At 37.2% G+C, this 25,655-nt stretch overlaps 1 protein-coding gene across 6 annotated transcripts in view; it reads right to left on the reverse strand.

Annotated features, from left to right (window-relative positions):
* LOC129732314 (uncharacterized) overlaps positions 1 to 25,655 on the reverse strand; it is a 214,329-nt gene that overhangs the window by 18,313 nt on the left and 170,361 nt on the right. For all 6 annotated transcript variants that reach the window (XM_055693117.1, XM_055693111.1, XM_055693115.1 and 3 more), the window contains one exon: positions 14,409 to 14,500. In XM_055693117.1, the coding sequence (XP_055549092.1) occupies positions 14,409 to 14,500 (92 nt within the window). The remainder of the gene's footprint in view (positions 1 to 14,408; positions 14,501 to 25,655) is intronic.

Below are 25,655 nucleotides of genomic sequence, written 5' to 3' on the forward strand. Positions count from 1 at the left end.
TATTTTACTGCTTCTTGTATTGAAAATGTTTTTTTGCATAATTAAATGACTTTGAATCGTTTCAAGTTGATCTGCTATTTTTAGATTGAAATTTAAGCTGTGTCTTTCAGGGCTGAAAAAGTTTTCAATAATATCTATATGGTATGGCATTTCTGCTTAGGATTTTTTTATTCCAGCTTTCAATCAAATCAAGTTTTCAGGTTAAGGGCCTAACTGTTAAGAAGCCATCGAAAACTATTGCTTAGAAAAGTAATGTTATCAAGTATTAGTGCTCGTGAGAAGTATGATGCTAACGTTATGATACTACTGGCTCTAACACTATTTTAATCGGATAAAATTTGAACTTAACACAATTAGCACTTCATTTTATGTATAAGTGTATTTAAGTGTAGGATTTTTGAGACTAGCCAGACCAATACGATTGATTATAATCAAAATTATGCAGGGCTCTCGTACCATCATATTTTTCATGAGAATAATCAAACATTTTAACCATTTAGTGTCATAAACCATCTTCGGACAGATACTCTAATTTAGAGTTGCGTGCCCCGTATGAACTTTTTCCAACTGAATTGGTGACGTAAGCAGTGTAATTAGGGGGCTTTTCAGTTAAAAAGTCGACTTTGGTAAGCGCGTAGTCGTTCGAACCTTGACAGAATCAGGCTATTTGTCAACTGACCTGCTTATGTAAATTCTTAGACTTCTCCCATGAATTCTTTTTTCATAATATTCCTTTAAATAAAAGACCACACAATTGTGAAGGTAAAAAATGAACGTCTTCAAACGTTGTTTCACCGCTCCCAACGATAGTGTCAACATCAAAGCTGCTACGAAAAAACTGGTTTAAGTTTTTTTTGTGCCGTGTCAAATAAATGTTGTGTGAACAAAAAAAAAAGTTTTTTTTTCTCGTCACCTATCGCCAACACAATTGTTTGGGCTTGACCTTTAAAGGACATATTCAACCCGACCCGGTTGAATTTTATTAACACTTTTCGATATTATGCTTGTCGTGGTTGTTGAATGAGCACCAAGAATTTCACCTAACGGCTGACAATTGAAAATCTGGAATCTTTTCGAGGCGCCTAAAGTCATTAAAGAACACGCCCAGAGAGAAATCATAATATTTTCATGAAAGCTTCCTTTCTTCCCTTCATGCTAGTATTTTTGTTTTGTTTATGCAAGCACAGTTGGACAAAACAGGACCTTTTCCTCTCTGTCTAAATCATGGTTCAATCCTAGTGGTTTGGCTGTCAATCAAGCAGTATACTATAACGAAGTTTTGAATTCCATTTATTCAAAAACACCATACCGATGAAAGGTCTGCCAAATAAAACGTCACATATTACGTTGAAAAAACACAAACAACCCTCGACTCCATTTGTGCCCCAAATACGCAACCCAACCTCACCTCACCTCTACCTTAGTGCCGCCCAATTAAAGATTTCTTCGGGATTTTGAGTTCCTTGGTGTACAAAAACAACTGGAGAGCAAGGAACTGCAAACAGTACAACTTTGCCGAAAACACTATACCGATCAAACAAACTGTTTTGGTTCTAAAAATATTTGTAGTCACCAAACAGTTTTGACAGTGGTCCTTTCCAGAAACTAGTCGCTATTCAATAAATAAACAATAGTACAAAATAACACCTAGAGCCTACAAGGATATCTGTGTATGTTTAACATAACGTTTGCACTAAAAGAAATGGACAAAAATTGCCGATTTTTCATGGGTTTACCTACACACACACACACGCGAAACCACCCATGCAGCATTAATCATTAATTAATCATGATCTCTTTTGATGGCGAACAGAGTAGTTGATGTTATTTTGTGGTGATATATAATTGTTAATTTACGTGTGAAATAGTGAAGTGATTCACGGTAGATATATTCTAACGTGTGTCGGTAGTGAATCTACAAAAGGCTAAGTACAAGAACTGTTGCTTTAAGCAGCAAGTTCGCGTTAAAGTTTGTTAAAAAAAATCCCCCCCGACGCTTTCAAAGCAGCGGTGGTGGCGATCATTTTTTTTTTTGCCTCTGTCTCTTGTTTCTCTGCATGTCTATTGGTATAGCGTCCCGTGTTAACGTGTGTTGTGTGCGATGATTTGGTCTGGCTGTGGTACGGCAATTGTCCTATCGGATTTGCCGTTGAAATGTGTGGGCTTCAACTGTGCACGTTTGTTTCCCTACAAGTGTACTGGACTCACCAAGGCAACGGCAAAGATAGTTACAGATAATGATAATCTTTGCTTCAAGTGTGACGAATGTTTATCAAACCAGTGTTGTGGTGGGCAACATTTGATACCGGACATCAAGCGTATTGAAGAAGAGATGAAGACATTATCTTCTCTCTCTGATTCGGTCATTGAAATGCGGGATCAAATATCGGCCCAGATAAACAGCGTGTTGAATTTCGGTATGGAACAGTTGAGATTAAATGAAAATGAATCTCTTGAAAAATTATTTTGTGAGAAATTTGATAAATTGAACAATTCGGTTTTGGAATTAAATACGCGTCAAAAAAAAGCAGTAATCAATGATGCCCGCGCGCGGAATGGGACGGTTCCTTCTGAACCGGACCAAATCGGCAAGAAGCGTAGAATTGATGATGATAATAGTGATGATGTTTTTGATGACGGCGTGACTTTTGCGCAAGTCGTGAAGGGTCGCCGTAAAAGTATTAAAACGAGTATTAGTAATAATAATAATATAAATGATGGTTTTAAGCCCGTTAAACATAAGACTCGTCCGGTCATTGTGATCAAACCGAAAGATTCCAAACAAGCTTGCGAGGAAACTCGGAAGTCTTTGAAAACAAAATTAGATCCAAAAACACACAAAGTGAGTAATTTTAGGAACGGTAAAGATGGTTCCATTATTGTTGAATGCGCTGTTTGCGAAAATATTGATAAGTTGAAAAATGGCATTGAAAGCAATCTGGGTGAAAACTACAGTGCTGTTGTTCCCACGTCGGTGTCGAGATTGAAAATAGTGGGCATGAGCGAGAATCTTTCTCCTGATGTTTTCATTGACTTTTTAAAGAGTCAAAATGAAGGTATCAAAATTAATGATGTAAAAGTAATAAACTCGTATGAAAATCCACGCTTTCGGTATAACAAGTATAGCGCGGTAATAGAGGTTGATTTGGAAACGTATAACAGCTTGTTATCTGCTAAGCAAGTAAATGTAGAATTTGATCGGTGCTTAGTATTTCCCGCGGTAAATGTTTTGAGATGCTTCAAATGTGGAGAATTTGGGCACAAGAGCATGGATTGCAAAAATTGTGATACGTGTTCCAGGTGTAGCCTAAAACACAAAACATCTGAATGCACGTCTACTGTTTTGAAATGCGTTAATTGTTTAAAGACGAATAAAGAGCGTAACATGAATTTGGACGTCAACCATGCCGCATTTAGTTCAGAATGCTTGTTATATAAAAGATTATTCAATCAAAAGAAAAGCAGCTTGTGTTTCAATAAATAGCAAACAAGTTCCAAGAAGAATGTGAATAAGTTTGAATTTTTGTATTTGAATATTGCGGGGTTGACAACAAACTACGTTGCATTACGTCAGATTGTTGAAGATAAACGTCCACATTTAGTGTTCTTATCAGAGACTCATATTGTCGATATTGAAGCATATGATCAATATAGTATTCCGGGATATAATGTGGCTGCTTGTTTATCACATTCTAGACAAACTGGCGGTGTTGCTATTTATGTCAGAGAATCAGTTCAATTCGAGCTTTGCCGAAACGAAGCGAAGGATGGCAATTGGTTCTTGGGCATAACAGTAGTACGTGGTATGAAGGTGGATACGCCCGTTCTGGCATTCTTGGTACAATTGGATAATAATCAGAGCATCGGAAGAAACTCGGTTCCGGACGGCCGACGACCCTGAGCACCAAGGAGCTCCAAAGATGCTGAAGAAGAAGACAGAGGGAAAAGTGGCTACATTGTTGCGTGCGCTTGGCCGCGGGAGGTCGGTGGAAACAGCCAAAACAGTGTAAAGTACCTGGCGAACATGGACAAATATGTCAGGAAGCAGCAATTCTGTCCTTTTTGTCTCGGAACTGCAGGCAATGACACAGCGGCAGCGGCTGAATGAGATGATCAAATCGATTGTCCCGGCGAATCCCGACGTGGCGGTGGTAATGGACGACGAGACCTATCTCAGTGTGGATGGCAACGACTGATAGGGCACATCGTATTTTATTTCCCCACAAAGCTCACTTCTCCGAGGTGAAGTTTTCACACACCAAGTTCATATCTATAAATTTATAGTATGAAATGTCTGCGAAACGACGCAATTTCGTTCATCAATAAATATCATAAGAGCGAAGATACGGTGTTCTGGCTGGATCTGACGTTGGCATACAATTCGAAGAGATCGTTGAAAAAAGAAGCGGCTGAATATCGATTTTTGTGTCTCTAAGTAAAATAGACAGTTTTTTCACATGTGTCATTTTTGCAAGGGCAGGACCCTCCCGACATGATTTTTTGGCTACAGTTTTTGCACAGACAAACAGACGTGTACTCGATGACAAATTCTTCGTCCAGAAAAATAACGATTATTTTGAAATTTAGTTTCTTAGGTAGTAGTGCTGCATGTGTATTAGGGTGCCAATCATCGTATGGAAAAAAGTGACCAAAAAATTAAAAAAAAAACCCTATACAAAAAAAAATTTTTTTTTGCTAAAATCTACTCTCTGGGACTCGTTTTTTCAATTGTGGAAGGCGGAGTTCAAAATGTTTAGAATTTATCTTTTGAAATTGATCACTAGTCTCTCGAAGTAGCTTGTATAATGATATAACTAGCATCGAATACATTATGTTTCATTAGGGTGGCTCATTTATTCGGCATAGGGTGGTTCATAATATTGTGTAAAAATGAGTATTTTTTTTCTGTGTTGGGTATTTTCGTCACTGCGACCAATTTTTTGATATTTTGTGACATATTCCCCCTTTTTAATTTTGCTTAGTCAGGATAACGTATCACTATTGGAGTGGTCGTTATAGTCTGGCCAATAGCATTAGTCCAGTCCGGTATTATACTTCGTATGAAGCGCACAACCGTACTGGGATTTGTTCTCCAGATTTCAGAGGGTTCCAGAAGACCTCTCTCGAAGAACTTATATCTTTTGATAAAAATTGCCGGACATCGACATAACAGATGTTCCGAGTCTTCTTTTTCCATGCCACATACTCGACATGTATCATCTTGAAGTTTTTTCATAACCTTCAAATGATAACGGCTCGGACAATGCCCTGTTATTAAACCAGTAAACGTGCTTAGATCTTTTTTTGAAAGATCCAGTATTTTACGAGTCATAGAAACGTTCGGAGTGATGAACCGTTTCGACTGCCTACCGATTAAGGTGTTTGTCCAGTTGGATTCCACTTTCAGAGTTTCCCATGCTTTTAGTTCCATTCTAAGGGAACAAGCGGATAGACCACAGAAGGGTTCTGGTCCTATGAACTGATGAGACGATCCAAGTCTTGCCAATTCATCGGCTCTTTCGTTCCCATCTATTCCACAGTGACCAGGAACCCAGTATAAGTCTACTTGATTATTACAACCCAGTGTTTGGAGTGATTGAACACACTCCCAAACTAGTTTTGATGTGCATGTCGCAGACTTCAAAGCCTTCAACGCTGCTTGACTGTCGGACATCATGCAAATGTTTGAGTGTCTGTATTTCCTGCGTAGGCATATTTCAGAACATTCTAGTATTGCTTGGACTTCAGCTTGGAAGACAGTTGGCCATTGGCCCATTGGAACTGACAGGTCTATTCCTGGGCCAGTTACTCCTGCTCCCACTCGATTGTTCATTTTTGAACCATCTGTGTAGAAAATGATTGATCCTGGGCGGAGATCAGGACCACCGCGTTCCCAAACATCACGCTCAGGTTCAAACATTCGAAATCGTCTTTCAAAATTGTATCTTTTCTCCATCCGGTCTTCATTGTTTATCACTAGGGGATTGATACGAATAGTTTTCAGAATACCTAGATGACCCGTTAAATCACCCTCAAAGAGCCTTAATGATCTTTTGATCCGTAAGGCACTCTTTTCGGCTTCTAATTGTATAAATTGGTGCAGTGGAAGCATAAACAGTAGAGCTTCCAATGCCTTGGTGTGTGTGTTTCTCATTGCACCCGTTATTGAGGGAGTGGCTAGCCGTTGAAGTTTTTCCAACTTATCTTGAGCACCTTTCTCCCTTGTTTTTGTCCACCAGACTAGTGAAGCATAGGTAATTCTGGGTCTCACTATAGCCGAATATATCCAATGGATCATTTTCGGTTTGAGTCCCCATTGTTTACCAAAAGTTTTATTACATATCCATAGAGTATTTGTAGCTTTTTTTATTGCCTGCTCTAGATGTGTATTCCAGTTAAGTTTTTTATCAAGAGTTACTCCAAGGTATTTGACGTTATCTGAGAGTTTAAGAAGCTCACCTTTTAGCATAATATCATTAAGCCTAGTCTTTTTTCTACGTGTAAATGGGACGATAGTGGTTTTTGAAGGATTTACATTTAAGCCTTCCCTATCGCACCACGAGGAAATAATGTTTAAGGCAGTTTGCATTCGGTCTGTGATGATATCATCATACTTGCCACGGACAATAATGACAATATCATCAGCAAATCCAACTACTTCAAAGCCTTCTTCCATCAATTTTTTTAGAAGATCATCAACTATTAATGACCACAGCAGAGGAGATATCACCCCTCCTTGTGGGCACCCTTTTATAGCTGTTACACTTATATTAGAGCTACCAAGGCTTGCTGCTATTTTTCTTTTTGATAACATCTTGCTTATCCAATGAATAATGCAATTGTCAAAACCACGTTTCTCCATTGCAGCAGCCATTGAGTCATGAGACGAGTTATCAAATGCTTCTTCAATATCAAGGAACGCCGTAAGAGAAATTTCTTTTGCAGCAAAAGATTTTTCTAGTTTTGTAACTATAGTATGGAGTGCAGTTACCGACGATTTCCCCTCCTGGTAAGCAAATTGATATTTACTAAGAGGAGTTTTAGAAAGATATGATGATTTGATGTGCTCACCGATTATTTTTTCCATTGTTTTGAGAACGACTGACGATAAGCTAATTGGCCTAAAGGATTTTGGCAGAGATTTGTTCCTTTTGTTGGCCTTAGGGATAAAAATAACCCGTACTTGTCGCCACGCTTCCGGAATATAGCCTAGAATTAAGCTGGATTGAAAGAGTTGTGTTAGAATGGGCATCAGAACTGTTTTACCTTTTCTGTAGTAGTACCGGATAGATTCCGTCTCTACCAGGTGACTTGAAGGGTTCAAAGGAGTCTATTGCCCATTCAACTCTACTTTCGGTAAAAATTTGGTTGGCCAAAGTAATTGCATCATCCCTAGTTCTTACTAGCCCAGTCATCGTATTCACTGTTTCGTGAATTTCTGTCCTGGTTATAACATTTCCAGTACTTGATACAGATGTACTTTGGTCTTCACTTGAGTTAATGATCGACCCAGGAAAGTGTGTTTTCATCATTAACTCTAATATTTCTCTAGCAGAGCTAGTACAAGAACCATCTTCTTTTCTTAGAGAACCCAACTCATTTGAGTGATCTTTCGCAAGGATTTTTTGCAGCCTGGCGGCTGTTGGAGTATTTTCAATGTTTTCACATGTATGCCTCCAGTGAATCCTTTTAGATCTTCTTATTTCTTTATTATAGGCGGTGAGGGATTGCTTGTATTCGTCCCACTGTTGGGTTCGTTTAGCCCGGTTGAAGAGTTTCCGAGTTTTTTTCCGAAGTTTTTGTAGAGATTAATTCCACCAAGGTACTTCTCTATTTGTAGAGCGTATCTTTGCAGGGCAGCAATCAAGGTAAGACTGTTGGATCAAATTTGAGAGATATTTGAAGTTTTCTTCCAACTCTCTGTATGATTTGGAACATCCTCCGAAGCTGTTCAAAGCTGCCATTAGCTTTGAATTATAAAGCTCCCAGTTTGTTTTTCTGGGGTCCCTTATGAACTCAGTGCGTTCTTGATTTGCTTCATAATCAAATAAGATTTGCTTGTGGTCAGATAAAGATTCTTCATCTGATACGTGCCAATTTTTTATTCTGCCGGATATCACCGGACTACATAGTGTAAGGTCAAGAACTTGAGTATAAAATAAAAAAAGCACTTCGATTCGTTTGATTGGTGTGACGTCTTCGACAAAGTCGTAGATGATAATTCTGTCTTTCCAAAAAAAATTACACTTGAAAAATTATTTATCCAAAAAAAGTTAGAAGAAAGATTAAACATTAATTATTCAAAAGGGCTCATTTTTTAAAACTTGATTTTTTTAATAAAAACTAAAAAAGATTACCAAAACAATGAAACCAATCCGATCATTTAGAAATCAAGAAAAATAAAATATCATTTTTTGAAAAAAAAAAAATATATTTTCAATCATTTTCATAATTTTTTTTTCTGAAAAACAAAATATTATCTACAACTTTGCCGAAGACACTATGACGTTTCGACTGTAGACATATTTTTAATTTCCAATAGAGCACTCTGAGATATAAAAAATATTTCTACAGTCAAAACGGTTTATTTGATTGGCATAGTGTACCTGGCAAAGTTGTAAATAATAACTTTGTTCTTCCAAAAATTTTTACCCTGTGAAAAAAAAAATAAATTTAAAAAGTATTATAATTTTTATTTCTGATTTCTCCATGGCCGGTTTCGTTGTTCAGGCAAACTTTCGTAGTTTTTATGAAGTCCCAGAGAGTAGATTTTTGCAAAAAAAAATTTTTCAGATGACACCAATTCTCGACGTTTCATGCGTTTTAAGTCATTTGGTATAAAAAAAAAATTTCGAAAACCGAAATTTCACGATGTTAAATTTTAATTTTAGTGTATACCCCCCTTAATACTAAAAACTTTAGCATCCAAATAAAACACTTATTAGATTGAGAAACTTTATACAAGACTTTTAAACTCTGAAACCATGCGTTTCGTCTCAAACACTGATATTTCACTATTTTTTATGTTGTCCTACTGTGCGACCGCAAGCTTGATGGAAAACTAAATAAGGCTGTTTTTACGTTACTTGCATTGTTGTATTCAGAGTGATCACAAGATATAAGATCGTAGCATTTCTCCATTTTAATAATTATTTAAATGATTTTGATAGACCATCTTGTATCAATATGTTTATATCCATATCATCAACCGGAAGTTACCATCTTGGAATTGAAAAATAGCGTCTAGGGCCTCCGGATATCATTGCAGTTCCAAAAATACTAATATTGGATGATATTTGGCTTGGTTTTCACCTCTTATTGGTTGAAATCTGCGTTCAAAACAAGGCGCTACATCTTTCAGTAGTAAAATAGTTGGCATCAGAAAGTTACATTTTTCTGTCTTCTGGTCGACGCCCGAATCTTGTTCAAAATCTTGTTACCTTATATCCGGGCATACGCAATTACCGAAATATGATAACCTTTAAAAACAAGTAAGCGTACTAACGAAACCCTACAATTTAAAGCATCATACACTTTGGTTTGATTTTCTTCTTTCATTCAAGGATAGAGAAATTAAATGAATGTTTGGTGCACACAGGGCCGGATTTAGACGGTGGGGGGCCCGGGGTAAATTTGTTTGTGAGGCCTTCTTTTCTTAAAACATCTAGAGGTAACGTCCTGGAAGGTGACGAGCAAAAAAAAGGTCGCCCCAGGACTAGGGGGCCCCTTGAATCGGAAGGCCCGGGGCATTTGCCCCCTTTGCCCCCTCTCAAATCCGGGCCTGGGTGTACTAGAGTGGCCATTTTTGTAACATCATGCGATTTCGATGAGCGCCGGGCGGAAAAAGTTTCCTTTTTACTCCAAAAATAAGCCATGAAAATTTTAAGTTGAATAGAGTTCATTTAATGGACCCACAAAACGCTTATATTTAAAAAGAATTGCTTCTCATAAGAACTGTTGTTTTTTATCTTTTTTTTAAGTTTGCCTTAGTTTCTTAAAATAGTTGTATATTTTGCGTTGAAATATTCTTCAATTATAAAATCATATCATTAGGGACATTCACATATTACTCAACGCTAAATTATAGCAATTTTGAACACCTCCCACCCCTAAATAAAGCACTTTAGCATGGGGGCCTTGCGAAATGGAAATCTTCGTTGAATACCCCCTTCTTCTAAGTACGTTACGTAATAAATAAATGACCTCTCATATTCGTTAGAGGTTTTAAAAATGTCATTCAGTGATTATATCCTTAATCGTACTTAATTGCAGCAACTGCGTGAAGTGAACTGCCACAATCGGACTGGTGAAGCAACATTATTAAAATTTTAAGAACTTTTTGTATGGATTTAATGTTATTTAGAGTATTATCATTATTATTACTATTATTTTCTATGAAACAGTTCAGCACTAGTGATCTGAATGCACTAAGACGGTGAGTTTTATCAAATACGGTCGGTAGATCTCCTGTTGATCGAATAGCAATTCTTATGAGTTTCGATGGAAGTGCAAAATTCTTAGGCGCGCTCAAAATTGATTCAAGCTGCGGCAAAAATATCGCCTAAGAAGTTCATAATACGCTAGTGGATTGAAACATTTCGGAAAAGTTTTAAAAACTAACCAGTATTACTTGTCCTCTTCATTTTTATGAACTTTTTTGCAAAATATATTATATGGCAAAAGCATCGGACCTGAAACACTTTTCTTTAACCGTTTTACAAGAGCATCAAACGAAATCAACTCATTCACAGCCAATCAACTTCAATGATCCAAAAGTTCTGATCAGCTTCAATGATCCAAAAGTTCTGATCATTGATCATCAATTGCATTCAAGACATGGCCCTGTTGGTAGTCAAACTTCACATTCATGTGTTTTTCGAATGTACGAGTGCTGTTTAATGTAGGGGAAAGTAGGTAAAGACGGACACTGCGGGTATGATGGACACTTTTAATATTTCAAAAACTAGAATGTATCATGATAGTTGAGTGATGCGAATACCTTCTTCATAGTGTGTTAATGCTTTTGAGTTGCATTATCGGTTTTCAGCAAGCAAACTGCCAAATTTGTAAGTAAAACAAAGAATATTTTCGTGAACGCGCAATTTGATGTAATTTTTATTCCACGGAAAGTAGTGAAAAACTCGTGAAACTTAAGTGTTTTCATTTCTTCGCAATAGTAAAGTGATTAATTAGTCTTTCCTCGGTTTTCTAGTGAAAATCCAGCAGAATTTCGATGTTCCGATGAAGAGCTACGATCGTTTGAAAAATTTACAACCAGGTCGGGCAAGACGGACACACTAAGGTAGGGAAAGATGGACACACGGATTTTCCAAGAATTTTCACATGTAGCATCTGTTGTGTACTACAGATGTTCACAAAGTACACCCGCGAGAGAAGCCAGCAGATATTAATCACTTAGCAGTTAGAACAGGCCATATAGGCGGAGAATTTTCGCCTTCATCGAAACCCATCTCTCAAACTGTTCACGTGATGTATAGATGGACTCTAATAACGTAGAGTAATGAATGGCCATCACTTAACACATAAATCAAAAGAATACTTAACGTACTACATCTTTTTTGTGAGTGTCCACATTTACCTTCGTAGTGTCCATCTTACCCACCCCAAGTGTCCGTCTTTCCCAACCATGTCAAAAAACAGCAATTTGTAGTCTTATTTTTGAAGACCCAAAACACATAAAACTTGAAGGAAGTTCACTAATACCAAAAATGATTATGAAAACAAATGACCTTAAGTTTCAATTTGTATGAGTACTGCGATCTAAATAGCAATACCTAAGTAATTATTTAGATTAAACCTTAGGGTGTCCGTCTCTACCTACTTTCCCCTATTAATAAAGTTATGAATTCTCTACGTGATTCTTTCGCTTATGCCGAAATTTAAAGTCGTCTCAGACAATGTAACTGAAAAGATGAAGAATCACTTGTGGTAGTTAAGCCTAGAATGAGATGGATTGGCCTGATATCCCGTTTGAAATTAAACAAAAAATGGTCAGGTGATTAAAAGCGAATGGTCCTTAAGGTGAAACGGTATTGAAACCACAAACAGCCAATTTCGAATCACCACTTCGAATTTTTAGAAGCACAAGACTCGGAAATAGATAATGCTTTCCCTGTGAAAACGCTATTTTATGTTTGCTTCACCGCAGCAAACATGAAATAGCGTTTTCACAGATGACGCATTAACTGTTTCCGAGTCTTGGGCCTTTGAAAATTCAAAATGGTGGCTGGAAGTCGGCTATTTTTGGTTTCAATACTTAATGTTGAATTTATGAAAAATTCTAACCGTGTTTCAACACATTATTAAGACGAATTTCAGTTTATATTGCATGTTGTTGATTTATACTGAAAAAATACACACCTCATTCGAAATACGAACTTTTTAACAAACACCAAAAGTTATAGATTGTTTTGAACTTAAATTAGGGTGATAATATTACTGTTTTATGAAAATACATGTGTATTTGAATGAGTTTATCGAGAGATATATGTTAAAAAAAGAAAAAACTCCATACAATTTTCATGTAAATCGATTTCTCAAATATAAGCGCTTTGTGGGTCCATTAAATAAACTCCGATGAACTTCAAATATTCATGGCTTATTGTAGAGGTCAAAAGGAAACTTTTTCAGCCCGGCGCTCATTAAGATCGATAGTTTCAAAAACGGCCATATAAAATATGGCCACTCTATACATGTGACGAAATCAGTCACGCGACCGATTTTGAATTTTAGGGTATCGGAATTTTGGCGATATCTAGCGGTATTGAAAACCATGAAATTTATGAATAATGTCGTATTCCTATTGACTAAGAACCTAGTACAGAGTGATCCCTTGTTTTAAAAACCTTAAGAGATCTCTTGCGACAATGTCAGAAGAGATTTTCTAAGATTGGTTATTGCTACAGTCGGAATGAAGACCTTTTTTTAAATATGGCTGTATTTACCGATCTTAATATCTCGAATCATTATGGTATACAACATTCTAAAGGCGTGATAACAAAGCCAAACTCATCAACGTTTGTCGTGGGTCAAACAATTCAAACCAAGGACCATCTGCGGACCGTATTCGGGTGTGACTCGGCTATCAACCGCATGCTGTCGAAACACCAAACGCATATTCGCTCGTTAAACAAGCACAAAACACAACAATGCTTCAGCGATCGTGCAAGCATTATTATTCAACAGATTCGTGACCAATCCAAATAAAAATAGACGCGCTCTCAGGCAGATGCTGACCTAGGCGGATAGTTTGTAACGCAAAAACCCTTGCTGTAATTGGTAATCGTGGATTCGTTATGAGCCTTCACACCGAGGAGCGTTATGATCTAATGCGGCTGGCGAGATGGCGCCCCCCTCGGAGATGTGCACATTTCGGAGCAACTCATCTCACGGGGTTTAGCAGCACTTATAACGGTTATTTTGCGGACCTATTTGCATCGTTAAGACAGTGGCGCTCGAGTAAAACGTAAATTAGCTATGCACTCGTGAAATGCTGTCGACGGATAGGCTCTTACGGATGTATGACTAGTGCTAGCGACCCGAATTTGTATCCTCACAGTGTAATCGATTTGTATGGCTCTAATTTTCACGTGTACGATCTTTTTCGGTACCTCTCGCTGCTTCTGGGGGTCCTCATCGCACACGTTACATGTGCTTTGCTCAATCAATTGGGTTGTTTATGGCTGAACAATCAGTTATAAAAGTTTCCCTTTCGTCGGAAGAGCTGTTATTAATGTGGTAACATTAGGCTTGTAAGTTATTGTTCAAGCTGAACGTGAAAAGGCCGAGCACATGTGTTCTGCATATCAATGTGTTTTAGAGATATGGTCAAGGTTTAGAGCAGCAGTTGTCAAATTGAGATTTGAAATACGTTGAAAATAACATTTTTCAAACTAAATTGCTGTTGATCTAGACTTCGATTTCCGTCAAAATTACCGCTACTATTGGGTATAAGTTCCGGTCTAGTAACTTTGGTAATGATCGAAAGTATGATACGTGCGCAAATTAAAATTGCCGCTTATTACTGTACCGCTCATTTTGTATTCCTCTGCTAGCTGGAAGTGAGAGTTGATGTATTGGACTGTTTATGACTGACTAATTTTCTGTCTTGGCCCGCATTTGTTTGGAATCAAGCCAACATCTGCGGAGATATATTGCCATACGTGGTGTAGTAAAAATGAGCTGTCTATAAAATTGCACCTTTCGGTGTAATAAAAACAACCCGATAAAACTACAGGCTTGATGGTGCCTCTGAAATATCTAGTTGTGGCTAAAAAACAGATCCATTTTCCTACTGAATAGCAGTAAGACCATCAAATGTCTGTCTCTCGAACGGCTAACAACTGTTTTTTCAATTCATGAGAAAGTCAAAATGCAATCAAACTCACCCAGCTGGATATGCCAAGACACCCGTAGTCGAAGAGACATCCAATCCTGCGTTGCTGCATACTGTGAGGCCGAGGATCTTCTTTAATTTTATCTGTAAAGATGCAAGAGAATTAGAGAATAATTAGAATTCGTGTTTTACAATTGAGTATTTTCTTTTATTTAGAGAACTTTTATCAACAAGATTAACACAGAAATAGATATATAACAGAGATTAATTGGAATATAGAAGGATAGTAGCATTTATAACAGCCGCACAGGATGATGGCCGTGTCATGGTACTTTATTACAGCTTATGTTACCACAAGATACACACGCCAGAAAACACACACGTACACACCGGTATCCAGTGGGTTTCAGGGCGTTTTCCTTCCAGACTGCGGCAAAGCTTGTTGGTTGCCGCTGTGTGGCGTACAGCATATATGCATACGTCGTTTTTCGTTCCAGTTTTATGCCCTGCATGAATATAACGAATAATATATGAAACCTTCTACAACATCGCCGGTACAGCATTTTGCCATTTTACTGACTGCACTCGGAGAGGATGATTGTTAGGTGAATGCCTTTTGAAAACGGTAACAAATTGTCGATGCACTCACTCACTGACGTAAAGAACCGACAAGTATCGCATCGAGAGGAAATTGAATGCACAAAGTACTCGTCAAGGACGAGAACGAAGAGGTGCCAATTATGAATTGCAGCATCTTGTCTCCATATTTTGCAAATCGAATTGACTTGTTAAACCCAACATATTCTATACTATTAGTTAAAAAAACATTCAAGGTATTTTTCATAGAAAGTAATCAAAACACAACTAATCAATTTGTTTACAAAATATGTACTATGAACATCTAACGAACCTAATTTTTCACAATCCAGGCAAGTTCTAAGTATGCGCTTACATAAATTTAAAACGGCATAGGCTGGGTATCCCTTTGTACATGACTTGAGTTTTAACCACCACACATGGGTATTATTAATTTAGATTACTATAACACTGAACAACGAAAATGAGAAAAAATTGCCATAAACAAATTACTACTTGTTACCAATTTCTGACAATTTTGGTGGCCCTTTTAAATGCAGACGTGGGTCAAAGCCTGCAAAGTAATCAAAGTAATGGCTCGTCGCTTTTATTTAAGTTTGCTAAGGGGCCATCCACATACCACGTGGACAGAGTTTGAACGATTATGATAATGATTCTTAAAATTAGTGTTACTATAAAACCATTTTACAAGAAACCAATGGCTAATAGTTATTCCAGCACCAGGAATTGGAAAATCACTATCAATCCAGCGAATTGATAGAATTTTGAACGAGACTTCAGGGCAAAGTAGTTGATATTTGAACGAACCGCTATCGGCACGGTGAAAAGTTTTTGTCAGAGCATGCTGTATGAGGGATAGAATAGAATGAAATAGCTGGAAATATTGTACTCTGAATGCTCTTATTATTCGGCTCCACACAGTTCTGTCACTTTTACCGAACTCTGTCTAGGGCAAAACCTGTGTAATCTCAATTCATTCGAATAAACTGTACATTAAAATATTCTGTTGTTGTCACTATTGATCACAAATATTATAACCTGCTTCATTGCGTAAGAGAAATATTTGGTACATATTTTTGTTATCGAAAGTTATTTCTATTTCATTTTTAATCTACGACTATTTTCACTCAACGTTTATCATACTTTTTCGGAGTCAATGAACCTCAAAGCGATTGAAACAATAGATTTAAATTATAAAAATGTAACATAATTTTATTTAAAAAATATATATATAAATTAAAAAAAAACAATACAGTAGAAAAATTGAAAGTGAAATAACAAAATCAACTGTGAAAACATTGAATTAACAAACCAACGATGAGGTGAGATAGTTTAAGACGAAATTGAGACAAAAAAGAATCAAAGAGAAAAAAAAACATAATCATAGAGCAATAGTTAACAATAGGATTTAGTGCCTAAGACAAAAAAAAAGTTTAAGGGGTTGTGTATGAGACACGACCGCAAACTTAACGTAGAACCAGAAGTCACCATCCTTATGGTATCTGAGTAAAAAACCGGTCTCTGGGCATCATCCGATTCCGAAAATATCCATATTTTATGGAATCTGGCCATTATGTTTGTTTTCCGGAAACCGGAAGTAACCATCTTGAATTTCAAAATGGCATCTGAAGTCGATCTCCAGATTCTGGGCATCAATCTGATTCCAGCAAAACCTATATATGGTGGTATTTGGTCATTTTATGCTGAATTCCAGAAACCAGAACTTCAGAATAGCGTCCGGTGTTAATTTCCGGTCGCTGGACACCATCTTCATACCGAAATTAGCCATATTAAGTGATATATGGCCATTTTGGCTGTTTTCCAAGAAACGGTAGCTGCAATCATAGAGTTCAAAACTGCGTCTGTAGTCGATTTAGGTCCCAGGACATGATCTCTATTTCGGAAGATACTCATAGTGGATGGTTTTTACTCATTTTTGGCTGTTTTCTGTTGAAAATAGCATACGGTGTTGAAAATATCCATATTGTATGATATTTGGCCTTGTTTTTAGCTCTGATTGGGCATAATCTGCACTTAAAACAAGGCTCTACATTTTTCATTAGTATAATTTTTGGTAACGTTTTGGTTTGGCATTTGAATGGACGCGTAGCTGATTTTCCAATCGATTGGTGTAAAACACAATAGGGGTTTCCCATGCTGCCTGTATATTAGTTTGCTGTGGATTTTTCTCATGCTACACCATCCTCCTTAGGGAGAATAATGTAACGGGGTGGTATTGTTCTAAATAGTCTTTCCTAATTGTTTTTGTTTTCTAGACTAGGATGCATTCTGTAAAATTGGAAGTGAAACTGGCAAAAGTTCCGTCAGATTTCAAACGATAATAACAGCATACGACCACATGATGGATAATAATAACCAATATGTTGCTGGGTAGATGAAATGCTGGACAATTATGTAATACGCTAGTTACCACTATTATTTCATCGCAAAGCGTAAAAATTTATAAAAAGCTACTAGAACAAATATACGTGAACATTGAACCAATCACAGGCGAGTATTCCTAACACAGACATGAATAGACCATTTATTGTGATATTCACTGCATCAATAAGAAAAACAAAAATTGACAATAGGTCAATTTATGTTTGCTTCCATGAACTTAGACTAATTTGATGTCTCGAAGGTAAAGGTTATGTAGCAGAGTGCCGCTGGTTTCTCACCGTCCATCATTGCAGCGGTACATGACTTCTATCTGTGTGCAATCAAGGAAAAACTGCAATGCTGCTGCTTATGGTGATTAAAAGTTTATTTTATGAATATGGTTACCGTAGAAACCGTAAACTAGTCTATTAGAATTGAATATTTTTGTGATGATTATGAGTTATAATTTCTCTTTATTCCATTTTATCTTCGATACACGGTGCTCCCACAGACCGTTATTATAAAAAAAAAATGCACCAAAGATTCTGAGTATACCATTCGATTCGTTATGACGTCCAGAATGTCTGGTCAAATTTTCAAAATCATCGTACGGTACATTTTTGAATAATGCCCTCTTGAAGGTCGTAAAGTACAAATAAGTGATAGAAAAACGACGAAATACTTATTGTAAAGCACGTTTTTCAACCACCATTTTATGATATAACTTCCAAAATAGTTTCTACATATTCCAAGGGTTATATTTCAAGACATTAACAATTGTTGGAAAGATTTATTTGAAAATCCCACAGTGCACAGTGGTCTAAACTCGAAAAATCGTGATCGTCCTAGATTTGACTGCGAAAAATTGATTTTATGTACTCAATGTCTTCAGCAAATTTGTTTCATAGAGCAACGCCTTACTTTTGGAGTTTTTAGTTTTTCGATCAATCCACCTAACAGTTAGATGAGAAAAATATTTTTTCTAATTTTCAATATACCAAATTGCTTCCTTCAGCAAAGTTGTGGAAAATTTTAAAAGAAAAACAATTGCTGAATACTGCGATGTTCTATCGTACGTTGGACACGACAAAATAGAGTTTTTTGCGGAACACCCCTCCTTAAAATCAGTTTTTTGTCTATAAATTTTTCTATAATTGTCAAAACAATAAATTTTATAAAGTCTTGAGAGAATCTTAGTTGAATGAATAAAAACTTAGAACATTTTGCATTGTTTTGACCACTTCTGGACGTCATAACGAATCGAATGGCATACTCAGAATCTTTGGTGCTTTTTTTTCATAATAACGGTCTGTGGGAGCACCGCGCGATATTCACTAAATAATCGTGACCGGCAGAATACCGAAAGAGTAAATTCCTAAAAATACAAATAAAATTGTTAGCAAATGAAAAAAACTTGTCGTGCAAAAAACAAAAACTCCTCTTTTTAGAATTCAACTTCATTGTAGTTGTTTATTGCTTCGATTTTTTTATGGAACCTGTTGATAATTTTGTTTCGAGAGATGATGCATATAAAGCACATACAATTATGCAAGTTTTTCAAGTTCCGTAATTCTCACTTCTGCGTTCACGATGCTGCTTATGAAGCACGCACAACTGTACAGCTTTAGAAAGCTGCGTCATTCTCGTTTTGCGGTTAGGGGCCCCATCCACATACCACATGGACAGCACGGGGGGGGGGGGGTTGGCTAATGTCCACGGTCCATACAATTTTTTTCAACAAATCTACATTCAAAAGGTTAATGAATTTTCTCTTTTGGTTATACACATAGTGAAGGGATGGAATAAATTAACACGTGTTTAAAGAAATATTCGTTCTTTTGTGGAGGTAATAGCTCGAGCACTGGCACACTATCCTCTACAGGACAAATAAGATTGAAAATTCAATACATGCCGTTATGAACGATGCCAACATTTGCGTTCGTTGTGAGGGGGTAGGGGGAAGTTATGTATTGAATATATCGTTACAATGAGATCTTAAAATATTATAGCGGTGATGAAACCAAGGGTGTAAATTATTACTTGCGTTCTTTTTTTCACAAGTCGATAGCTCATTTATTTGGCACAATTCTGAATAACTGTGTATGACAAACTTGAAGTACTCAAGCAGTACTATTACATTTTCGAATTATCGCGATACTTTCTTCGACAATGTTGTAGTACAACTTGAGGGCTTGGAGTTCGTCATTCAAAGTTGTTTAAAATATGCTTTTTAAATGAGCTGTCGGCTACTGAAAAAAATGAGCGTGAGTGATAATTTACATCCTTAGATGAAACTTAAACTAATGAATTTGGTAAGTAACAATTAAGGACGTGGTAATTTCAGTTTTTTACCTTCTGTGTGTGGTAATTTATGATAACGTCTAGTCGTCCTACGTTAATAATGCGGTTGTGTGTTAGATATAACCTTCTACTTTTTAGTGTTTATTTTAAATAAAGCCGTTACAAATTTTACTTTCATTTTATTTCACCCCCCATCCTCCTTCTTCGAAAAACCTTGAAAATTGGAAGGGAAAGAAAATAAGTTCAAGCCGTTTTGTTAATGTTGTTGGTTCTTCGACAGCTATGCGCTGCTAAATTTAGCAACAAACAAGTCCAGTGGCAGCAAAAGTGTTGTCTTAAACATTTATTTGAGTGCAAGTTGCAAACGTCGTAGCTTGTATATAAACTTTTTTCAAAGTTATTCCTTTTTTTCGTTATTCATTTTTCGCTCCCTCCCCTATGGCTAACTTTGATAACCTTGGACATAAAAGTGTTCAAAATTTTTATCAGCCTAAGTTCGACGAAAAAAAATTTTTTTCTAGTGTATATTTTTTGCAAGGCGTCTTAGTTCCCAATAACTCGTTCTTGAACAGTTTTTCTATACAGCTAAAGTTTTCTAAGTTACATTAATTGAAGTAAAGCGTACCTATGTTAAAATACATATGTGCTTTTGGAAAGTTATTGTTGAAACTAAAAAATTTCACCACCCGCGGAAAATACTCGGCCAAATAAGTTTGCAAAATTTGACTCAAATCGAAAATGATCAAATTCAGACGATAGTCAAATTTGGTAGGGAATGGTGCATAATTATTTTAATATTTTTCTAATTTAAAACTTCTTTTTCTTATTTAAACGCATTGAATACAGGATTTGAAAAAGAACGGTAATATGCGATATTTTCTAGCAGTAATCGAAAACAACAAATAAAGTTTGAAAATTTTGTTCTCGTTTTGATTTCTTGAACTTTTCGAAAAAAAAAATATTATAATATAACCAATTTTTACAGAAAGGGTCGCCATATGACAAATCAGTGTACTACGATTTTATCACCAAGAAATGAATACTTAAAACTAAAAGTTTCAGTTCACCCTAACATGGCTTTTTATCTTTGCACGGAGCATACAAGAATACACTGAAGTTTTTCTTTTAAACGGGGGATAGCGCGTAAATAAAATCTGCGTAAAAAAATCACGTTAATTTTGAAATCCACGAGAAAAGAATCGCGTAAATCAATTCCTGTATCCGCGTAAAAAAACTTCAACCGTTTTTAATCACGTTTACTAAATTCTTTCGAAAAAAGAATCTATAGCGGTTTCATTTCCACATGCGAATCAAACTGAAAATCAGGAAAAAAATATAAAAAGAGTCAGCGATTCAATTTATTCCGGGAACCTCGAATCGAAATTTATAAACGTAAAAACAGGGGAAAACTAGTCGCTAGTACAAAATAACAACGAATCTGGTTTTAGATGTTAAATACTCACAAATGCATGGAATGTTCAAAAAAACGTTGAACAATTTTTTGCTCGATTTTACATTTCGATGCTCAAGGAGGGAACCATGAAGTATTGCCCAATGTAAATAACATGACTAGAAAAGATGCAGAAAAGTTTTGAAATGCCCAGTAGATGACAATTTTAGGGTTGTTTTACAGTTTTGCAGCGTGCAATGTCAGAAGAATAGTCCAATGCTGTTTCTACTCATTCTACTCGATTAGAAAACAAAATTCATTTCCATAAAATTTCTCAATGCATTTTTTACCGAATTAGCTCTCTAAAACACGCTCGATTTGCTAAAATTCGATTGTAAATCTTTGACTGATAAGATTTTAGTGTACACTGTCATCACTGATTAATGGATTGTGATTGTTTTTTTCCTTCAACAAAAGGTTCGGTCAACAGCCCAATGATGTAATGTGTGCGAGATCTCCGATATGAGCGTGTTTATTCAAATTAGATGTTTAATTTTCGTCACGCTGTATAACGCCAAACGATTATCTCCGCCAGACCCGTTTCACCGCTGGCTGCAATAAAAGCCACCTTCTCTCTTGACTAGTTTTTATTGTGTTTTCATCGTCAACCTCTTAAATATGGGCTCTAAAAATGAAAGCTTACATTTTACGAGCCCTTCTGCTCTGCTATAGAGCCATCAACCAAATTATACATATTATACATTATTTTAAATTAAAAATTCATTTCTTTTTCAAGGCCGACGCTTCAATGCAGCCACTGCCATTCAATGCACGCTCTAGGTGGATTTTTCGAGGTTCCTGATTTCAATTAAAATTCGCGATTCGCTGCACAATGGCTGCAGAACACGGTGAATAGTCGCACAGTCTAACAAAAGTGCATTACATGGCAAAATTGAACCGTTCCGCACAATCGTTTGCGCTTGGAAAATACCTTAAATAGCTTCTTCCGCATTTTGTATCGCGCCGCCATAGAACGCGGTGCACAACCAATCGGTCTTTGTGTACTTTTTTCTCTCTCTCTCTCTCTCTAGTATGCAGACACCTACCATCTAAATCTCAGCAGTTGAAGGCCGCAGGCCTGATCGGGAAAGTCGCGTACGACTTTGGTACACCATAAACTGAGGTGCTTTGGATCGCTTGTGGAGAGCTGTAGGAGGTTCCAGATTTGATTAGAATATCGGTGCTGCAACAAAATTGACCTGATGGCGATAAAATGCAATTACGAATTTGTCGTAGCATTGTTCTTATTGCACCGAGGGTGTAAATCGATTTTGACATTAATGATAATTGCTCTAGTAATAACTATTATTCCACTTCAAACGTGCGGCTTTTAAATTTCGATTTTAAATTATAACACGCATTAAATTTTATATCATTCGACGTTTTGAATTTATTGGAGCCTTTGGCAAAGCGCGTTCATAATCTTCCAACCCTTCATTCAGACGGTTGAAGTCAGTTGCAGGGAAGCTAACTGTCACCGCATATACTTTTTACGACTCTGAAACGCGAATAGATTTTGATTAAATTGCTGTTCAAATTCATAGCTCCAGCAGCAGCAGCAGCAGCCATCAAGCGCACAACCGTTCTCCTCCGATGGAATATATGGACCACCTCTGCAAATTCACACGTTGGCCGATTGAATATGGATGAAGTTCTGTTCTACGTCAAGTGCAAGATAAGCCACCGATTGAGACGCGGTCTTCTGCCACTGCGGGATGAAGGTATAGTAATATTGATGATGATGGCGGTGGCGGCATGCCGCGGCAGGGCGATGATGACGGAATACGCCCACCGCTTCTGGTTGTGGTTCTGCCTGCGATTTGCATGTACGATTTCCACTCGGAACACACGCTGAAATGATTCGTTATTGGCGAGTGGAACAAGATCTCCAGAATGGCTGAACGCTGCACCGGAATGGTTGTGGAGGTACGGTCACAAAGTGTGGCCAATATCACGGATATTAACGGGGGATATTTCATTATTCGATACTCGGTGCTTTAAAATCCAATAAATAATTTTAAATGACTATTTTCCACTAATGGAAGGTGGCGTAGTAAATAGAACGGAATTTAACGTGGGCTATTGTTGTCAGTTCTACGCTATTCCTTCTCCGACGGGGCTGGAAATTTGTTTTATGAATGGTGAATGGATTTTCGGATATGAGAATTAATTGATTTTTCCTTATTCCGGTGAGTCTGAATAGCAACATGATGCATAAAAAATACGTTTAATTTGCCTTGCATATTTTTTTCTTTGCATATCGTTCAATTATTGATGTTAATTTGAGATAACGAAAATAGGCAGACGTGTCGAAATATGGGTTCTTATCATACCATAAATCATTATAAGATACAACTGTGACTACAATTTATAGTTTTGCCATCGTGTGTTTGCATTAAAATTTAACTATTTCAATAGTTTTAGCATGTGTCCCAAACGAAGAACACTAGAGTATTCTATGGAATAACCAGTAAATTGTGATATGTGTTCAAGTACCAAAGCAGTTTTACTAAGCCCAAAGGCACTCACAACAAATGGCATTCTGCTGAAAACATATTTGACAATTCAAAGTCGGTGGTAAGCTAAGGTAGAACTAGCATCGCTATATCTTCCCTGTACAGCTCTAGGGTGAATTGTTTGCCAATTCTGAACCAGTGTCAACATTATTGCTGCCTGTCGCTGAAACTGCTAATTGAATTACAGTGCCGTACATGTTTGCCACCCAACTCAATAAGCAAAGTGGGCGCAATGCGGCCATCGCAGCGGAAACGCGTTTGCTGGCAGTCGGTCAGCTTCATAACCGTTCTGTGTGGTACGCAGACGAAACATTTTCCCACCCATTTATGAGTAATTTGATTAGTATACTAATCGTGGATAGTATCCGTTACTTCGCTTTGCTTCGGTTATCCGGTAAGCCTAGCCTCACCTTCGCCAGACACTTTCCTATTAATGATTCCAGCCGATGTTCGCACCATTCCGAACGTCACGAAGTCCGGAAGCTATCAACGCAAGCTCGGTCTTCCCGTTGGTGTAAAGTTCGTTCCGTCTGCCTCGGTGTCTGACAACGCAAAGTGGCAGATAAATTTAAGCCGCTGCTCGGGTCAAGTGGCACATAGTTTATAAGCCGTTCATTAAGGGTTTCCACGTTCTGGCTAACAGCGGTGCAGCACAAAAATAACACTTTTCATCATCACAATTTCCTCGCACATTGGAGGCTTTTTGCACATTTTCTTGCCTGTCTACTCATATTAGCGCTTCAACTTCGCACGATTTTATTCATGGGTTGGTTTTAGGTCAATCATTAAAGGCTAAATTTATCAACGGAAAACTCAATTGAATCGGGGCTTTATGCACCACCAAATGCAACTGTCAGTCTCGTTCTGAGACACGTCAAGTTAGGTCATCAAAAACCATTGATGCGTTGCAGAACTTTTGCGGCAGATTATGACAAGCGGAAACAAAGTTGCACACCCGAGTCTGACGTTTTGCCTAAGTGATAAATTTCTAAAATAAACAAGTTCTTTTTTGTCCGCCTAGTTTAATGCTAGTTTTATAGTGTCTAATTAGCGCACCCTGGAAGGAGGCTGCATGTGTGTCTTTGTAAACAAATGACGGATGGATCAGCACTTGTCACATTCACGTTAGCTACCCACTCGTTACTCAACTCATTATCATTCATCACTGCACGGTAGTTTTCTATGATCTGCAGCTTGCGGTCGGTCAGGCCATACTGCGACGGTTCTGTGCTGTTTTACTGCACCCTACACAGTGGAGAATCGTTGGCCATCGAACCAGAATTGAAAATGAGAATTTTCTCTCAAATATATTTTTTACTATAGTTGTATACTGTTGAAGTTTCCAAATTCGAATTTTGTGAACTTTATGACAAAATTTAAATTTTCTATGATTTTTCAAAGTCAGCGTTTTTTTTTTTTTTTGAAAAACATGCAATGTAAATAAATTTGCTGGAACTCCAAGGGTAGGGAGAATCTTGATGTCACCTAAGTAAAAATTGTCTGTAAAATAGTGGAGAACCCATTCTTACAATGGGATAATGTATAAGCTTATCGTAATACTCGAAAAAATTAGGCGGAGTCAAATAATTACGTCTTTAGTTGCATTCAACAGCGTAAACAGTTCAGAGGTAGGGTTTGACACTGTTGGCACTAGTGTCAATCGACAGCTTGAAACATCAGCTTTCAAATGCAAAAAAAAACACCGCGATGAAATTATAAATGTATCTCCAGCGATATCCTATATTAAGGGAGCTTTCTCACACGACAGGACATTACGCACAATAACTACACAACAGAGCTCATTGGCTGTACTGTGTGTCTCTTAAGCATAAATAAAATGAGAGGAGCATCTAGGTAGGAAAATAGATTGTATTGTTTGCTTCACATTTCGGAACTGAAAAAAAGTAAAGCCAGCCGCCCGTCACACATGTTCTTTCAATTCCTATTTCAATTCGTACACCGCTGTGTATTCTCACTAGAGTGATTCAGTGTGTATTCCCACTAGAGTGTGCAAGTGTATGAATTTTTCTGTGAGTGGTAGAAACACAGAAGC

Source organism: Wyeomyia smithii, chromosome 3 (assembly GCF_029784165.1).
Source record: "Wyeomyia smithii strain HCP4-BCI-WySm-NY-G18 chromosome 3, ASM2978416v1, whole genome shotgun sequence".
In the NCBI taxonomy this organism is placed as follows: Eukaryota; Metazoa; Arthropoda; class Insecta; order Diptera; family Culicidae; genus Wyeomyia; species Wyeomyia smithii.